This window comes from Toxotes jaculatrix, chromosome 7, assembly GCF_017976425.1.
Source record: "Toxotes jaculatrix isolate fToxJac2 chromosome 7, fToxJac2.pri, whole genome shotgun sequence".
Classification (NCBI taxonomy): domain Eukaryota; kingdom Metazoa; phylum Chordata; class Actinopteri; family Toxotidae; genus Toxotes; species Toxotes jaculatrix.
In genome coordinates, this window is record NC_054400.1 from 19,542,856 (window position 1) to 19,560,231 (window position 17,376).

At 43.1% G+C, this 17,376-nt stretch overlaps 1 protein-coding gene across 1 annotated transcript; it reads left to right on the top strand.

The window, feature by feature from the left end:
• Positions 1–982: 982 nt before the first annotated feature.
• On the top strand, positions 983–17,351 carry LOC121184009 (protein turtle homolog A-like). Its single transcript, XM_041041345.1, has 4 exons — positions 983–1,475; positions 7,714–7,809; positions 9,640–9,846; positions 16,968–17,351. The coding sequence occupies exons 2-4, from the start codon at positions 7,749–7,751 to the stop codon at positions 17,222–17,224; spliced, it is 525 nt and encodes a 174-aa protein (XP_040897279.1). The 5' UTR covers positions 983–1,475; positions 7,714–7,748; the 3' UTR covers positions 17,225–17,351.
• The last annotated feature ends 25 nt before the right edge of the window (positions 17,352–17,376 follow it).

Genomic DNA, 17,376 nt, shown 5'->3' on the forward strand with positions numbered 1-17,376 from the left:
ATCGCACCCGTTTTCCATTTTACGTACTGGTATTTTATTTGTCTTCACTGGACATTAGGGGATGTTTTTGTTGTATATTTCCCGGCCGCTGTGCCAAACGGTCTGAGCCAAATGTTGTCCTTTAGGTGTGCCTTTGCCTTTTGTTGCTATCCCCGAGTCTTTCCCACGGACGGGCGCTTTTGTCCGCGGCGCTAAAACACCACCAGCATCAAGTCACTCAGAGATGGAGAGGAAGTCGATACAGTTACCTTCAATATAAAAGCTTTTCCCTCAGCCCCTTGGACTATGACCACAGCAAAACAGATTTCAGACTTTTGTGTTTGTAATCCTCAAGTGTCCCAGTAACTCTCCTCACATTGACCCTGCATGCACAGAACTAGGATACAAGCAACGCAATAAAATTCAGCTATTATTAAATTTAGTATTTTACACCTGTCACATTTTAGATGTCTTTCATCAAAAGCAGCTTACCAGGATTAAATTAGTGTTTCACAATTTAAGTTATTGATTCACGTAGTACATAAAATGTCCACAATTTTGAAAATTCCAGTCAAATTTTCTCAGCGTCCAAGGTATCATATTTAAATTGACTTGTGTCCAGTAGTCATAAATATAAAAATATGAAATATTCAGTGACATAAAATAGAGAAAACTGGACAAGTAATGCAAATTTCCCTCGATAAAGCTTATCGTTTCCGGCCAAATTTCCGCCTTAAACAAAGGGGTCTGCATTTCCTCTTTTATTATCCTTTATGCAAAGGGAGAGTATCCCTTGCAGGCACTTTATCTTGAAAGGTGTATCAGGAAGGGTTATGCTTACATTAGGTTCTCTTGACGGTGATTCACGCAGGTCCTGTAGTAGGAGGAGGGAATGACAATAATGGGAGGAGAGACACGGAGAGAGTATCAACAGCAGGGCTCAGGCTAAACGTGCAGTGTGCTCTCTCTTTCTGCTGAAACTTGCTCCTGTTTGATGTTAAATGTGCACCGCGTCGACCGAGAGCCACTTCTACATATTTATGAAGTAAACCAGAAACTCTCACTTATGATTAAAGGTACTTTGGGCAAGTTTGGACCAAGAAGACTGCGGATATAATAGCCAAAGCGTGGAAAGTTTAAATGGACTTTAAATGGGCTGATGTCGGACCCGTGAAGTTGATCCTGGGTTAATGGATTTTATTGAAACCGCAAACTATTTTTTTCTCGGACGTCTGATAATCATGGATGTTATGGATTAATTTTATCTTCCTTTTGATCCACGCACGAACTGAGAACAAAAAAAAATGTGACCACCTGCGTTTCACTCAACAACCTTCTTCTTTTTATTTTAAAAGTCCCAATGTTTTAATCTAACTTCTCCCTGAAGCGAAAGGAATGAATTGTTAAATTTGGTCTGTAAAACGAGTCTGAAAGAGGAGCACCGATGGATTGAAAGATTGTACTTTCAGCTTCAAGTGAAAAGTGCCTCAAGCAAGGTAAGGAGGGCAGCGCCAAAGCATCCTCTACAGGCCCGTCAACTAAACATAGAAAACATCTTACAGTGGTGTGTCTGTGTCTGTAAGACCAGCAACACAACGCATCTGCTGGTGGGACAGAACTCTCTATAACATTTCTGTTGCTAAACCACTTTATAATTAGCCTTTGTGTTTTGTTGCTTTTTATTTATTATTATTATTTTAGAGACCCATAGTAGTGCCGTGACATTAGTCTGGGTTCCATGTAAAATGTAGTGTAGTAATACTATGATAAATTGCGCTTTTGTTTACGTTTTACAAGCCACATGCGCCACTTGTAATCTCCGAGTCAGTGTTGGGTTTTTTTTTTTCCGTGTTAAACCATAGTGAATAGGTTTACCACGCTGTAACGACCCAAAACTGAACTCTGTTCTCTGGTTAAAAATAGAACAATTTTTAGTCAAAATAGTGCTATTTTTTGGATGTTCTTTTTTTTATTATTCTGTGCTCTCCTCTCTGTTTGTACCAGACTCACTGTCAGACAAAAGATGCACCTGTTTTGTTTTACAGCAGGTCTGGATGGTGACACGGAGGTCTGAGCATCACAATTTGCTGTAGAGGTGCAGTAATAAAGAGCTTGTGGCTTGGTATCTGTTTATTATGGACCATTTGCCTGCTGCTCCACATGGTGCAATGTCCTGGACAGAACCTAATTTTAGATGTTTTGTACAGAGGAGCGCAGCCGTCTTGTCGTTTTTTACATGATAAATATTCCCTGCTCGAGTGCTTCCCTTTCTTTGTTTTTGTTTTTGTTGTGCTTGTTAATACTGATTGGTTAGACGTGAGAGGCACAGAGGCATACATCACTCATGATGCTTGTAATCCCTTGTACCCATTGGACCGTATAGGAACACTGTTTGCTTTCATAAAGCTCCTTTCATTGTTCATCAACTTGTAGGCTGTTTTAATTGCCTTTTACATTTGTTGTTTCCTGAAAAAGGTATCCCAGTTCTGAGCTTGAGGGCAAACACTAAATATTCAGTCAGTTTTGGTGATTGCCTGTGCCTTATTTAGAGGGTGACAGCAATGTTAAGAGGCAGTTTTGCATTTTTCTCCCAGAATTGTTGAGGTCAGTGTTCATCACATCATCCAGGCGTTCCAGGTTTATCTGTCAGATACCAGCTCAGTGTCATTTTAAACAATGGCATCTCACATATTTCAACATTTAGCAGGTCTAGACTTGATTTCACTATTATATGGCACTGTTCAAAACACTGTGGCAAACTGTTCCCTGCAGGCATATTGTCATGTTGGAGTAAAATTGATTGCATTGAGAAACTAAATATTCATGAGCTTAAAGTGGTTACTCCAAATTGCTGAGTTATTAGTGGTTAAGATAGAGTCTGCAGTCCTTTACAGTGAATGCATGTCAGTAACACAATACTGAAACTCATGAGATACCAAAGAATATACAGAAAAATGCACATATAAATAAAGACGTGGTAAACCAGAGTTAGGGGTGATTAGAGAAAGGCCCCAATAAAGTTTAAAAGCCATTCAGTGCACCATAAATGGACGCCACTATATTTTGTATTTTTCATTAGTGTTGTCCTGTCTGAAAGACCCCACCTCAACACCTGGTCAGTAACAGCTGAATGAAGAAACCAGAACCATATCAGTGAATATTTTTAACTTAAATCCTATGTGGCTGGCTTTGACCCTTTGAGAATGTGTCTCATTGATCTTCAAGTTTTAAAATAAATCCAGTGCCGTGCTTCAACACTGGTCTTCAGCTCTTCAGTTTGTTACCTTTGGCTTTTGAGCCTTGATTTCTCTCAGTGTCGTGTCTGGAAAGTAGCTTTATGGCACTGACCTGATCCTGAGAGCCAGGGGCAGGGAAGGACACGGGAGTTAAAAGAAGGATGTTAGCTGCTTAGCTTTCACCAGACTCATGTCATTCTCAACAGACCTCTGAGCTGTATGAAATCATCCTGGGATAAAAAAAAAAAAAACATGAACTCACTCCACTCATGCAGTATTCAGTTGCTGCACAATTGCATCGCACAGCGAAGGTAACACTGTCCATGTTGCTCTGTGTGAGTAAACAAAAAACATCCAGCCACTACTCATTAGTCAGTATTGTTATTCCCTGTTGCACCATGTGTTAGGTTACCAGCGATCACTGTGTTAATCCATATACAGTGGGCTTTTCCCCTCACAAGACCAGGGCTCCACTCTCGTGCCCAGTGTATTCCCAGTTCATTTCCTTTTACTAAAGTAATTGTCAATACAGTTTCTAAATTGGGCTGCAGTGCCAGGGACAAAATCCATGAATTGATTTCTGTGCTGTGTAGGCTGGTCCAACCAGTCAAGGTTAGATTTGTGGTTTACAACCTATTACTGTGTTAATGGCTGTGGCTCACATGTACTTCTTGTGTGAATCTGTTGTTTCTGATGTAGGTTGGTTGTGCGATATTTCCTCCCCTGTTTGAGATTCCTTTGTGCACGCCTGTGCAAAGTTTCTGCTCGAGTAACACTTGTACTTCCTGCTGCAGGCTGGTGCGCTCTGAAGCTACGGCCTCTGTCAGGATTAACAAGGATTACTAAGAGAGTAATGCTACTGCTTATCAGGCTTGTATCCGTCACTAGCATCACTGCTGGCTCTGCTTAGGTACTGAGGGATAATACACACACTTTCACACACTTAAGGTCAAAAGTTCACTTTCTCGTGTTGAGTTTTCAGTGTGTCAGAGAAGACACTAGACTGAAAGGAGAAGTGACAATTTAATTGTCACTTATCAAGTGTGCAAGATGGCTGCAAAGACTGCTGCACTGCTCTTCTTAAGTCCTGCACAGCCCATTACAAACCTTAACTTTTGCATTATTCAGTTTATTCCTCTTGATGAGTTTATTCTAGTGTGATGCCGAGGAGGTGCATATGGGGAGGTCAGGCTTACCAGCTGCTGCAGCTGACAGCTTGGAATCAGTTTCTTACTTGCATTTAATGCAAGAAAATGGGGGTACAAAGATTTGATGTCAGTGTTTTGACAAGTTCATCCATCCATCCTTTTAGACGCCGATTCTGGAAATAATTCTCTTGCAAATTATTTATGACACTTAAATTTTGAAGAGTGTGAGTCTCTTTGGTTTTCTTTGGAGTGAAGTACTGCTACTTACTTGCTTATGTGTATTTATTTTTTTGGCTGTGGAGATGACAAAAACCAGTCTCTACTTAGGTAGATTTATAGCTCTGTAATGCAGGATAAATGCATGACACATCGTTTTCTTTTTGGTGGGTTGATACTCAAGTGGCTCTCTGTTGGCTGTGGCCTGTGTTCTCCATAAAATATGTAAAACACAAACTGCTAGCTTTCTAGCAAGTGAAGTGGTCATGTTCTCTCCACCGGCTGAGATTGTGGAATCCCAGAAGGCAGAATAATCTGAAGTGTTTTGTGACTTGATTTACCAGTGATTGATCACACCACAACCAGATGACAGAGTGTCCTTGATTTGTGTCACCAATTTGATCTCTAATTCAATTACACTATTAACACTCGAAGCAGCAGGGCAGGATTAGCCTGGGTGTTACAAATGTTCCGTCCAGAAGGCAAAGTCAGGACTACATCCAAAGCAATTTGTGTCAATGAAATCCAGTGTAACATCGCAGCAGTCAGTGGCGTCCCCGCACGTTACATAGCTAAATGTCTTGTGCTGAGGCAGAAAATTTACTGTCTCTTTTTTCTACTTACTCATGATAGCCTTATCTGAGCTCATGATAGGAGGGCTTTATGCTTTGCTCATGGTGTAGTTATCACTTTTGTGTGTTGTACTTTTTTGTGTCATCAGTTTTTACTTTTTTTACACATCCCGGTAATCTCATTATCAGAGTGTCAAAGATAAGTTCTGTCTATTTCACTGGTAATGATCCCATCCCATTTGCACAACTGAATGAAGAAGTGATGTATTACAATATATTGTGTAATGTTGTGTAATGTCTCTCAGTATTGTGTGTGACTTGAAGACAGTTGTTAATTATGTACGCTTTCCCTCAGTTACCCTTGTGAGGAGATTAGTGTGTAGGAGTAAACCGCTCTCACCTCTCACATGCACGAGTGTGTGTGGTGCATGCCCTCACAGTTAAATGGGAATTGTAATCCTCAGTTATTCTTTCTTTGTAAGTCAATTATGAGATGTAAATCATAATCACTTACAGTTCTGCAAGCGCTAATGCCAGATTGCAGTGAACAGCAAAAGGTGCTGCTTTTGGCTGTCTTTTCACTTCTTAAACATCTGGACTCTTTTTTTTAGGCCCTCCTTGTGTTTATAGCAATTAAATGGCCCCTTGCTTTGCTCTGCTGCCTGAGGAAATAACCTGGTTGTCTTCTGTCTTCTCCTGCACCTGCAGACAAAGCCCCCTCCAGGCTTCCTCTGTAATATGCCGGCTCAGTGTGGGCGCAGCCCTGTTGTTGTGTTCCCAAAAGCCAGTCATATATTTTGGTGCGGAAGCATAATAGTGCAGGCAGGAGCAAAGGCAAGATTTATTATATTTTGTGGTTGTCAAAAGTTACTTGATGTCTAGATATGAGCTAGACTTTTAGGTGTATGGTAAGATTTTCTCATTACTTTTGCGCTCGTGCCTTTAAAATGATTGTGAAGACGACAGCCAAGATGATGCAGTGAAGTGCAATCACTTCCATCATTTTTTTTTGACTGGAGGTGACACACAAATGATTAGACTGAAAAGATTTATTTCTTTATTTTTTGAATCCATTATAAGCGTCCTGTTTATTCCTACACCCCTACTGAGCGAATAATGTTTGCTCAGTAGGAGTAATCCTTTCCTCATTACAAACATTGCACTGAAATGATTCTGCCATGCAAAAACTGCTGTAGCCATTTTTCATGTCCTACCACCTTTCCCTCTTCATCAGGTTTCGCTGTAAAGCCAGCCCCAATCTAATGTGTTTTTGTCCCACTCCTCTTCACTGCTTGTGTAACCTTGTCTTTTGTCTTTCTGCTTGTTCTGGAAAGGTGCAAAACAGAAGTAATTATTGTGCTCCAAGGCCAGCCCCAACAGCAACAGCCTCACCACTGTGCTGGTCAAGTGCAAGGAATTAAATGCATCTTTATCCTGCTCTATTCTGAGCTCTTTACTCAAGTGCAAACATTGCCGCTAAGGAACTAAACGTGTCCCTAACTGAAATGATTCAGTTATCCTGTACTTCTGCAGCGCGTGGTTAAATCTGCAGTCAGTATCCAACACCTACCTGCTTTCCAAGAATAGCCTCCTTCTGATATTACTTAAATGAACTTAAAGTAATAAACTGGTATTAGGGGTACTGAATGGAGTGACTTAAGGGGGGGGCAAGGTCTTCTATTATGTTTGAAGGGCAACAACTTAAACTTGTGCCTCCAATCCAATTTGCGGTGGAGGGCCTCACGAGTTGCTGCAGCTGTTCGGTTAGGCTGAAGTAGGCCTACAGCTTGTGTAAGTGGAGTCCTGTTTGCTGGGCTCATTAGGAGATGAAAAAAGGTAGATCGCGCGGGTGCACTTACATGAGCTGTTTGTACATTTACTGTAAGAGTCAGGTGAATTGCACATACATGCACTGTACTGTAGGCGATGGAGCCTTGATTTCAGTTCAGTTTAAGCATGTTGTCCATCGGTAGTCCTTAACATTTTTAAGCATTGATTATAAGATAACATCTGGAGTCATGAAGACACACCTGTCAATGTTGCTCGTGTCACCTGTCAATTGCTGTTAGCCTATTTAGCTGGAGATGAGACCTCCTGGATGAGCTGGACCAATCACAAGCACCAGGTTAATCTGTACATACACTTAGAGCCCTGTGTAGGTCTTCTGTGTGGACAAACACACACACACACACACACAAACACACACACACACAAACCCTTTGGTCTAGGCAGGCAAACCTCCACAGGATGCATACTCTAAGCAATCTCGTGCCCTACTGTCTGTTTGAAGCACTTGTTGGAATAGCTTATTTGCCTTAATCCAGCCACAGCTCAGACATGCAGTGTCCAGAGGATTAAGTGTTTTCAAAGAATATAGTTATTTATTAACCAAGAAGCATCTGGAATGTAGTGTAGTTGTTGGATTATGAGTTGATGTTAACTTGAGGGATTACATTTGTCTGAGGGGGGATGTGAGGGATGTCCTTGTGCAGCGGTGAATCTCTGAATCGTACAGTAGTGTTCTGTTGAAGAGTAAACGGGATGTGTGGTCTTCTCTTTCAGGTTGGGAGATGTGTGAAGAAGTGTGACGAACGGCCATGGGACTGGAGAGACGGTGGCTTCAGGCTGTCACTGCTGCTGTAGCCATCTGTCTGCTAAGTAAGTATGCTAATGCTAATATGGATCCATTGTATACATTTACAATGCATTTACACAACTCATTTCTCCTTTTAAGCTTTTAGAGTTTTTCTACTGAGTTGTCTTTGTCAACGCTTTGTCAACGCTCTTAATACTACTCTCAACAATAAAATGCATTGTAGACTGTGTTTTGCTAACTGGGGAAAATAGACAAAAACAATAAAAGATACACAATTATGTAACACGGACTTAGAAACTTCACTGTGTGTGTAAATAGGACTTGTACAGTACAGATTAACTGCAATGACAATCTGCTTTGTATGATCACATTTACATGATCATGATGATGGTATTGCTTTATAACATGTCACTGTTTGTCTGTAGGCTTTGAGGACTTATTTTAAATACTTTCATCGCATTATGTTGCATAGTTACAGTATCAATGTCACCATTAACTTAGCGTGTTAGGTTTTTAATTGGTTTCAGATTTAATTTCAGTTCAATTCATTCAAATATTTGTTTGAATTTTGTGTCAAAACTATAGAAACCAAATTCATAGTTGGCTGTTTTACTAACTTTATGATGTGATGCTGAAAAGTGGAATCCCATAAAATGCTTTGTCCAGTGATATCATGTCAAACAAATCAGCTTTTTTGTAAGACTTTTGGATTAGGCTTTTCTTGTTTGTAACATAAGTTGTTTTTTCTCAATTTGTCTGTCTGTTTTTTGTCTGCATTTCTTCATCAAGTGTTCATTGTTTACTATCATCAACCAAACTATGTCCCTTGTTGTGGTAAAGCAATGCAAAGCAGTTGACATATGTCGCTGTTTAGCTGCCTACAGACGGTTTGAGCGACACCATAATAAATTTGGCACCACTCCCATTGCCTTACATTGGAGAAAGTAAAGAGGAGGGGTTACAGCACAGACATGGGTGGACGAGAGAGAATGGGGCCAAAATCCAACTTAAATAATATCTCTGGGTGTGGATTTAGATCAATCCTGGATTTATGCTACCCCCAACCCTAGGCACGCTTCTGTGCGTGCGTGCATGTGTTTGTAAGGGGGGGCAGTGGGATTGATTGTGCTGGTCCGCAGACCATGTGTGTACCCCAGGGGGTGGTTGGAGGTCGGCTGGAGAGAGCACAGAGGATCCTGCTGCCCTGCATTAGAGTATCACCACCACCACCCCCCCTGAGATTAAAGTAATCACCAGGCCAGATGAGTAGCAGAGCAAACACTGGCACCCAGTTGTGCTCACACCCACGTGAGCACATGGCAGTGAGGGAGAGAGACCAGATAAGAGAGAGGAGAGACTGCTCCAGGTGCCACTAATGAGATTTCTGTGTGTTTGCAGGCTTTGCAGATATACAATCTTGTCACCAAATGGCACATGATTGTTTTACATGCCCTCTGATGGCCCAGCTTTTAACAGGGAACACTCTGGGGAGGTGATGTTCAGTGGCTGATTCGAGGTCCAGTTCAACAAAGCATTTATGGATCAGTCTTTGCTTTTTTCTCAGTCTGCTTCCCACGTTTCTGTGTCTTGACCTCTTGCTGCCTGTGTGGTCAAGCTCCCTTCTCTCACCCCAGAGATATTACTGCTAATGTTTAGAAACTGTTCTCAGCATAGAACACAATTTTCACGACCAAAAAATTCCAGAGATGTTAACCTTGCCTCTCTGGCAGCCATAACTCTCTTTAATAGGCTCAGATTTCCCAGGCCCTTAAAGAACATGATTTATGTTGTTTATTCTGTACATGTGTACTGTTTATTGACATCCATGCTATCAGCAAATGTCCACAGTGAATCCCATGCTTTACCCTGGTGATATGCTGTCATCTTTACAGGTGCGTCTCAAGGTTTGTCATCGTTGGTTCGTGCTAGAGAGGGGGGTTCTGCAGAGCTGGGCTGTAGTCTCACTCCTTCATCCAAAGAAGCCACCACCCCTAACCTCTTTCCTCTACATGTGGTGGAGTGGGTGCGTCTCGGTTACAGCGTTCCCATCCTCATCAAATTTGGAGTGTATGCGCCTCGTGTTCATCCAAACTATAAGGGTAAGTGCAGTTCAGATGTCTTGAACTACACACTCCTTTCACACAAATGATTTTACTTGACTGGAAGTTCCTTCTTTCGAAGGAAACCTTTTTTTTTATTGCTTTAGCAGTCTGACTTCACATAAACCCTAATGCGGGCTTTAAAAACGTTTTTTCAGTAGGACAAAGAGGAGCAGAACTTGGAGCTACAACCATACCAATTAACTTTTGAAAGGACTGAAGAGACTGACCACCAATTGACAGATTTGTCTAATTATGGTTCAGATTTTGGTGAGGGGAGGGGAGGTGTCCATGTGGCAACTTTTCTCTTTCGCCTTGAGTTTCATGCATCTGTCCTGTGTGAGCAAAGGTAGATGTAAAGAGGTTACACTTGTATTTATGGAGACTTGGCTAGGGGAAGTTTGGATGGAACAATACCCCAAATAGGTAATCCATCCAAACCACAATCCCTGTAATTACTACTAGTGTTCAGTGTGTGTGTTTCCAGACGACTGTAGTTGTGGTGCTGGGAGAAGGGGAAGGGCGAGAATGTGTGTTTTAATGGAGGCAGTTAAAGGGGGGTGGGGTAGTTGAGCATGAAGAAGGGGAGTACCAGTAACGCTGTGCATGGGGGGATTAGGAGCGTAGGTGGGGGCTTGGTGGTCTGATGACAGTGTTTTATTAGTATTCTGAGGGGTGACCCAGTAAGCAGAGATTGTTGTGCTGGAAGGAGGATGGATGAAGCATTGGGAATAATGGGAGTTTTCTTGCTGGAGCCCTATAATCCTGTCATTGTCTACCAGAGGACAAAAGACAAAGAAGGGTATCACAACCTCCCCTTGCTTCTCCAAAGCTAACAGGACCACTAGGACACCCAAAATCCCATACTGTCCCAACTAGGTCACTGAAATGTACAGGGAACCTGGCTTAAGAGCCCTCTGCATTTGTCGTATTAGGACTTATTTTAACTGGAGCTCCCACGGAGAGTGAAAGCCACTGATTCAGAAACATGATTGCAGTGTCATGATAACCCAGGAACCACATTTAAGGTCTATAAGGGCTGAACCACAAACAGGCTACCTCCACAGTTGGGCCACATGTGTTTGGCATGTTAACCCTCTTGTAGGCCGTTAACCATGTCATTGTTTCGGGGCAGTCATCTGATGCACAAGCAGCCATAATGAAGTAAACAACATTGCGGAGATGTAGCAGAGTAGAAGATTGTTTGCGATATCCCCATATTTTGCCATATCCATCCCTTGTGTGTACTTGTCTGGTGTGGGCTTTACCCCTGTCTGCCTCAGATCCTCATATCTCCCCTCCCACTGGAGGCAGATGGCAGCATGTGAAGCGTGTCGGCACTGTGGGTCTAATGTATTCTACCCTCAAATTAAAATGTTGGGGGATTTCAGATTTAACCCACAAGACAGTCAAGTAGGCAGCCATTTCCTGACATTTGTCTTGGCTTGTCTAAGAAGAGGAACAAGAGAGCAGGGATGATTCACATTTCAAGGTTAAAATCAAGAAACAGTTAAAAGATCAAGAAAATGAATTATGGCTATTGCAGCGGCCTGTGCTGGTGTTCAGAGCTGGGGTGGATTTACAGCATAATAGCTGCTTCCAATAAAGCTAAGTAGGGTGTCAGACTTGAATATGTCATACTAAGTCTAAGTGTCTCCTGTCCTTCCTTTGGTGCACTCATTGCATTGCAAATGCCATTCATTTAAGCAGGTTAAAATAAACCATAAAAAGCATTCCCAAATGGTGTCTGTCCTTGTTCTGCTGCTTTGTCTCAAACGCACTGATGCTATCTGCCATTTTTAGAAGCTGAGATGAAAGAATCAGAGCGGGCGATATCTTGGAGGACTATTTCAGTCCATTAAACTAACAATTTTTTGATATGATATCAGGTGTATTTGAGATTGCATTCTGTATTTGAGGAGTATCATGACTGGAGCACGGCGTCCTTCTGTTGAACCTGTTAGACACCAGCCTGTCTGGGTCTCAGAGAGCTTCTCTTGACTACTTGAAGAGAATCGGAGGTATTAGTACCCCCGTCCCCCTTGTTCTCTGTTTCACATCCAGCATGCCCTGCAGGGCAGAACATTAGTCAACTCACAACAAAGAGGAAACAGTCGGATAAACTTTGACTGACACGCTATTATAGTCTGTTTGAGTTGTATTTGTTGAGACAATATGTTCAAGTCTGGCACTGTCAGGATGGTTTACTGTTGCAGGGCTAGATCAAATGTCTCCTGTGTGCTGAAGTAAATCTGTAGAGACTGTGAGCAGGGGACTCCGACCTGAGGTTAGAACGACAATGGGCAAACCCCCAGATCTCAGCAGGCCTCCATCACACTCTCAGTGTGACCACTGAACACTGGAGAAGTTAAGGCCTACGTTTGGCACAGACATGCTCAGGTCATTTACACACACACACACTTACATCTACCAGTTCACACACACAAACCCCGAACTCTATAACCCTTCCCTTCGTAAGCTTAAAGTGGAATTAACTGCTACTCTTTTGCAGACATGACTGTGTTTGCTGACTCCAAAAGCACAAAATAGCCCAACTGAAAGGTGAAACTGGTCACCTTTATCATCAGCAACCAGTTTTTCTGCTATAACTAGACCAGGATGACGTGCAGCAAACAATGACACAATGAAAGAAGAATAGATGACTGCAACTTGGGAATTTCAGGTTCACTAGCTTAGAGCAGCAGGTTATTACACAGGCCCTGATCGCTCATGCCTTAGGTGTGTTTCTGGCCAGATACATATGAAGAGCATGAGATCAGAGTCAGTGCTTCATATTAAATCCGTCTCTACTGCGGAGATGTAGTCCAAGTGTCTTTGTGTGGCCTGCGTGAACAGCAGGAGGGTACTATAACTTGAGTAATCCACTGCTGTAAGATTACTTAATGTGAGTGTAAGGTTGGGTAGAGTTACGTTTTATTTTTAGCAACACAATATGTTGAAAGTTTGATGTTCTCTGATGATGTTGATTACTCTTGGAGGCATTCAGCATTTTCCTGATGGTCATCTGTTATCTCTTTCTGACCAGAAAACGAAGCTAGAGGTGTGTACTGGAAAACTCTTCAAACCCCTCCCGTAACCTCACTGCACTGAGCTCCAGAGTTTAAAAATATTAAAATTAATACTTTGCTTCGCGATCATGTATGAGGGCTAATGCTCGTGGTAAGTTAAGTTGGCGCACTAGTGAAATTTGGCACGTGAGCGGTGTGTGCTTGCTGGTGCAGGGGTTAACAGAGCTGGACAGAGCGAGAGGGACAGAGTTAACTGTAATCTATCTCACGACAAAGAGCTATTCATAAGAGGGTTAAACTGATTAGGGAGACAGGAGGATTGAAGAGAGAAATTTGGGGGAGTGGGAGGGGTGAGCTGTCAGAGGCAGGGGGCCGGTCCCAGACTTATGATTGTATTCAAATCAAAACACATCCCACAATGCACCTCTGCCTGGCTCTCTTATGCACATACTGATGGACAAAGAAAAGCAGTGCTGATGCTTCTCCAAACAGAATAATCTGTCTTCCTCCATAGTTACCCCCTGCTATTGTATCACATGTAATTCACTATACCCCATGTATTACTATGTCAATAAATACCAGTGGGAACCCTCCATGCAAAACTCACATGTTGATTCCATTTCTTTGGAACAACAAAAGCCTGGTCCTGCAGCTGTAGTAGCCACAAAACTAAGCAAAACTACAATATAGCAGTACTACATAAAAGAAAGTATTTTAAATCACAAATTAAACCAGAATGAGCAAGAATTATGTGGGTAAAATGTATGTGTTATAAACTGCCCTCGGCCCAGCTGCATTGCAGAGGTTTCACTTGTAGAAAAGCCACATCAGTCTTGTCTACAAAAAAAACAAAAATAGAAGATTAGAAACCATGAGACAAGGCCAACTCCTGGCCAGCGGCACGGCTCTGAAAGCTGAGTTATTCCTAACCTGCCACCCACTGGGCGAGAACCTGACTCTCACTAATGTGAAGAGGGTGCGTCTCACACAACACCGATGGATTAGCGTTTCCATTTTCTACCCTTGGCTGCACTGCAGCTCGACCTGTTGGAAACAAGGGCTCATTTTAAGGTAGACTGGAGCTGTCATGTGATAGCTGCTGGAGGAAAAACAGTGAGGAGGAGGAGCAGGAGGAGGGTGGACACGAGAAAGGAGCAGTAGCTATTGTTTCAGCCATTCTGCGTTCACCATGGAGTCTAATGATGTTTGTCTCTTGAGGAGGACTCGTGGACATTGTCCTAATGTATCACCAAGAGGAATGATGAATGTGTCTGCTGGGGAGTTACGGGGCACAGGGGTCAGAAAGGTCAACCTCTCATTGGTTGTCAGTGGATTATCGATGCACACAATTCAAGTAACCTCTCCATAACCTCTTGTTCGGTTCCTCTTGTATTTAGAAGCAGGGTGGGGTTTTTTTCTGATATGGTTGATCATTTTTCAACTCTGTGAACCCTGTGTTCAATTATTCCAGCACATTTGCATTGTATCTGCGCATCAGGCCATCAGAGAGAAAAGCATCCTTTTTTGTCAACAGTCTTTGGAACAGAGCACCTGCCAAGTGCCATTTGAGATTTCATTTCAAGTCCAAAGATGCAACATTCAAATTTAAATAAAGCAACATTTGTCACACAGCGTTGGCCTTTTGTCTGTCCACAGGCTGAAAGGAAAACAAAGTCCTCTCTTTTTCTGCCTCTCAGTCATTTCTCTCTCCCTTCGCTGCCTCGTGTGCTGTGGATGTGACACAAGTCTCTCTCTCTCTTTTTTTTTTTTTTAAACCTAAACATGTTTTTCCCCAAATTGTAATTTTTCAAATGTGTGACAGAAGAAACCCACCCCTCCCCCGCATGATCGACCCACCCCTACCCATGTTTGGTTGCGCCGTGTTTCTACAGCAACTGAATTCAAATCTAAACCTACAGCCCGGGCTTTTCTTGGTCTCATCACTATGGTAACCTGAGAGAATGAGGACTTGGGGGCTGCCGTCTCTTTGTGGTGATGGACAAGAGGGAGGCTACGGGAAAGGGTTAAGTGTTCGACAGCAAAGCCAGAATTCCCCCGTTGAGACCCAGGAGGCAGGGCACTCACCAAATTTTGAAAATCAACATGTATCCCCTCCCACGTGCTTCTGAACCCACGAGACCAGTGCACATGGTCAGTCTGTGGGATTTTCACGGGCTGTGTTTTGGTCATGTTGCAAAATATGACAAGAGGTGCTATTAGCCACAGTGCCCTTTAAGCATCCCATAATATTTAGCCGCATGAGGATTAGATGTATGTTAAAGAGGGTTTGTGTGATTTTGCACGTGAAAGTGTTTTTCCTCTTAGTCTGCAGTGGGCAGTTAATTCCATGTCTGATTGGAAAAGGTTGCATAGGAAATGGGCAGCTCAGGGAGGATCCCTCACAGAGAGATAAGAGGAAAATGCCTAAAGTTATCCCCATACCTGTTATCATCTGTCTGCACATTTCCTCTCTCCCAGCCCAGCCCACTTGTTTGAAAGATGCTGTCCTGAAATCAGAGGCATTCATTTTATGGAGACTCTTAAGTGAGCACCGCCCATCAAACGCTGGTCTGTCTTTTAGGAGGTCAGTCAATCATTAAACCTAACTATTAAGCACAGCAACAGCCCCAGTCAGGAATGCAGGGTTAATTGTTAGCTATTGATGCCTGTCTTTACGCTCAGTGTGTGTTTCACCATGTCTTAAGGCCATGTATAGAGTTAAATGAATTTCATAGCTCTCAGGCTCTGCTCCAGTCACTGCTGTCTGGAAGGAAACCAGCTAGAATAGTTGAGTATATTGTGTTTCTTGTGATAATGTTGCTTCAAGGTTGCAGGACATTCAAGAATTTTCTTGTGCTAAATACAATATCTATGCTGGAGGAGATGATGTTTGTAGCTCAACCTAAAAACTGCATGAAGAGGATCCATTTTTTCTCTTTGCAGTGCTTTATTTTTCAGTTCTTAGCACAGAGGTTTGAATGTGACAGCCGTTACCGATATCACCTAAGTGACTTGTTGGCAGCTAGCAAGAAAAACGGGATGCCGGAAACTTCTCCACATTTCTCTGTTTACTTTCAAACTGCTTTTGCCAGGGCCTGGTATGAGCAACGTGTGTGTTTCCCCCCTGCACGCATCCTCCTGTCGTTTAAAGCGCTGAGATTGAAGGGGGGAAAAAAAGAGTTCATTGAGAGACAGAATAAAAGGAGGGGGGTGTGGGTGGGAAGGGTAACTTCAGTACCCTGAAAACCAGGCTGCAGTCACCAGGCAACCAACAGATCAAGTTTCAAAGCCTGACAAGGAGTTGTAAGAAGTACAGAGGGGAGAGGGGGTGGGGGGGTGGGGTGTAGGTGTGTGTGATAGAGGAAATGTGCGTGTGCTCGTGCATGGATCCATCTATGTGTGTGTGTGTGTGTGTGTGTGAGGGTGTTCACACACTAGTTCAGAGCGTGCATCTGCCATGCCTCACATCGTTTATCTCTGCCCAGTGCCCCTCATTGATAAACAAAAACAGGTGACTCATTTCATTATGCAACAATCCCTTTTGAGCTGGAAATTATAGAAATGAAAAGAAGAAAAGTGACTCAAACGCTTCTTCTATTCTGGTGATTTAATGAAGCTGTGTTCAGGAATTCTTGGCATCCTCATTCTAGCTCTCCACTCCGCCACCACCCAAACCCTAAATGACAGGACACCATCTTTATCTGTAATCTCGCTTATTATTACAATCATCACTTGAATGATTCATGTGTTTGCACTCCAACTTACAGCCTCTGACTTCTCATCCTCTGAGCTGCGTGTTTTGCCTACCACCACTCCTTCTCTTCGTGAATCTTAATTATGTAGCTGGCTATTTGCTCCAAACATTAGAGCAACAGTTGATGTTCACACTGTGAGTGGATTTGTCTGCTGGGATAAAGTCTATGACTTTGACTGTGGCCTTTGTGACACTGGATGCCTGTGTCCTCTGCATCGTAAGCCCTCTTCCTGCATGTGCTGACTCTGCCCGTCTGGCTGTGTGTGGCTGTGTGCTGACCCTCTCTCTGTCTCTCACCCTTCCTCTTTGCCCTCCCACTCTAACCCCTCCTCCCACAGGCCGTGTGTCTTTGACCCGGGGTGCCTCTCTGCTGGTGGAACGGCTGACCCTGGAGGACGAGGGCTGGTTCGAATGCCGCATCCTGCTCCTGGACAGCAAAACAGATGACTTTCGTAATGGCACATGGACCTTCCTCTCCATCACAGGTGCAGCACTGCAGGTTTTTGGGGACTTGGGAGCTGCTCCCTTCGTTACTCATCTCTGGCACTGTACTTGTTTAGAACAGCCACAGCATGGGGCCTGGCTGGGATTCTGAAGGCCCTGGCAAACTGAATATCCTGAGTGTCATTGCAGTGTATGAGGAGGTTCTCTGTGATGTACAGTGCGCACAGTAATCAAATCTTGTCTTTGTCTGTGCCTGGCCTGCTGTGAGCTGATGTCAATGTAGGAGTTGGTTTTAAGAATAAC

What these genes read in the sequence shown, in the direction of transcription:
- LOC121184009 (XM_041041345.1), top strand. Translation starts at nt 7,749, where the DNA reads ATGGGACTGGAGAGACGGTGGCTTCAGGCTGTCACTGCTGCTGTAGCC. An exon ending in TGTAGCCATCTGTCTGCTAA is followed by an intron (nt 7,810 to 9,639) that starts GTAAGTATGCTA and finishes TCATCTTTACAG; the next exon opens with GTGCGTCTCAAGGTTTGTCA. An exon ending in TGTTCATCCAAACTATAAGG is followed by an intron (nt 9,847 to 16,967) that starts GTAAGTGCAGTT and finishes CTCCTCCCACAG; the next exon opens with GCCGTGTGTCTTTGACCCGG.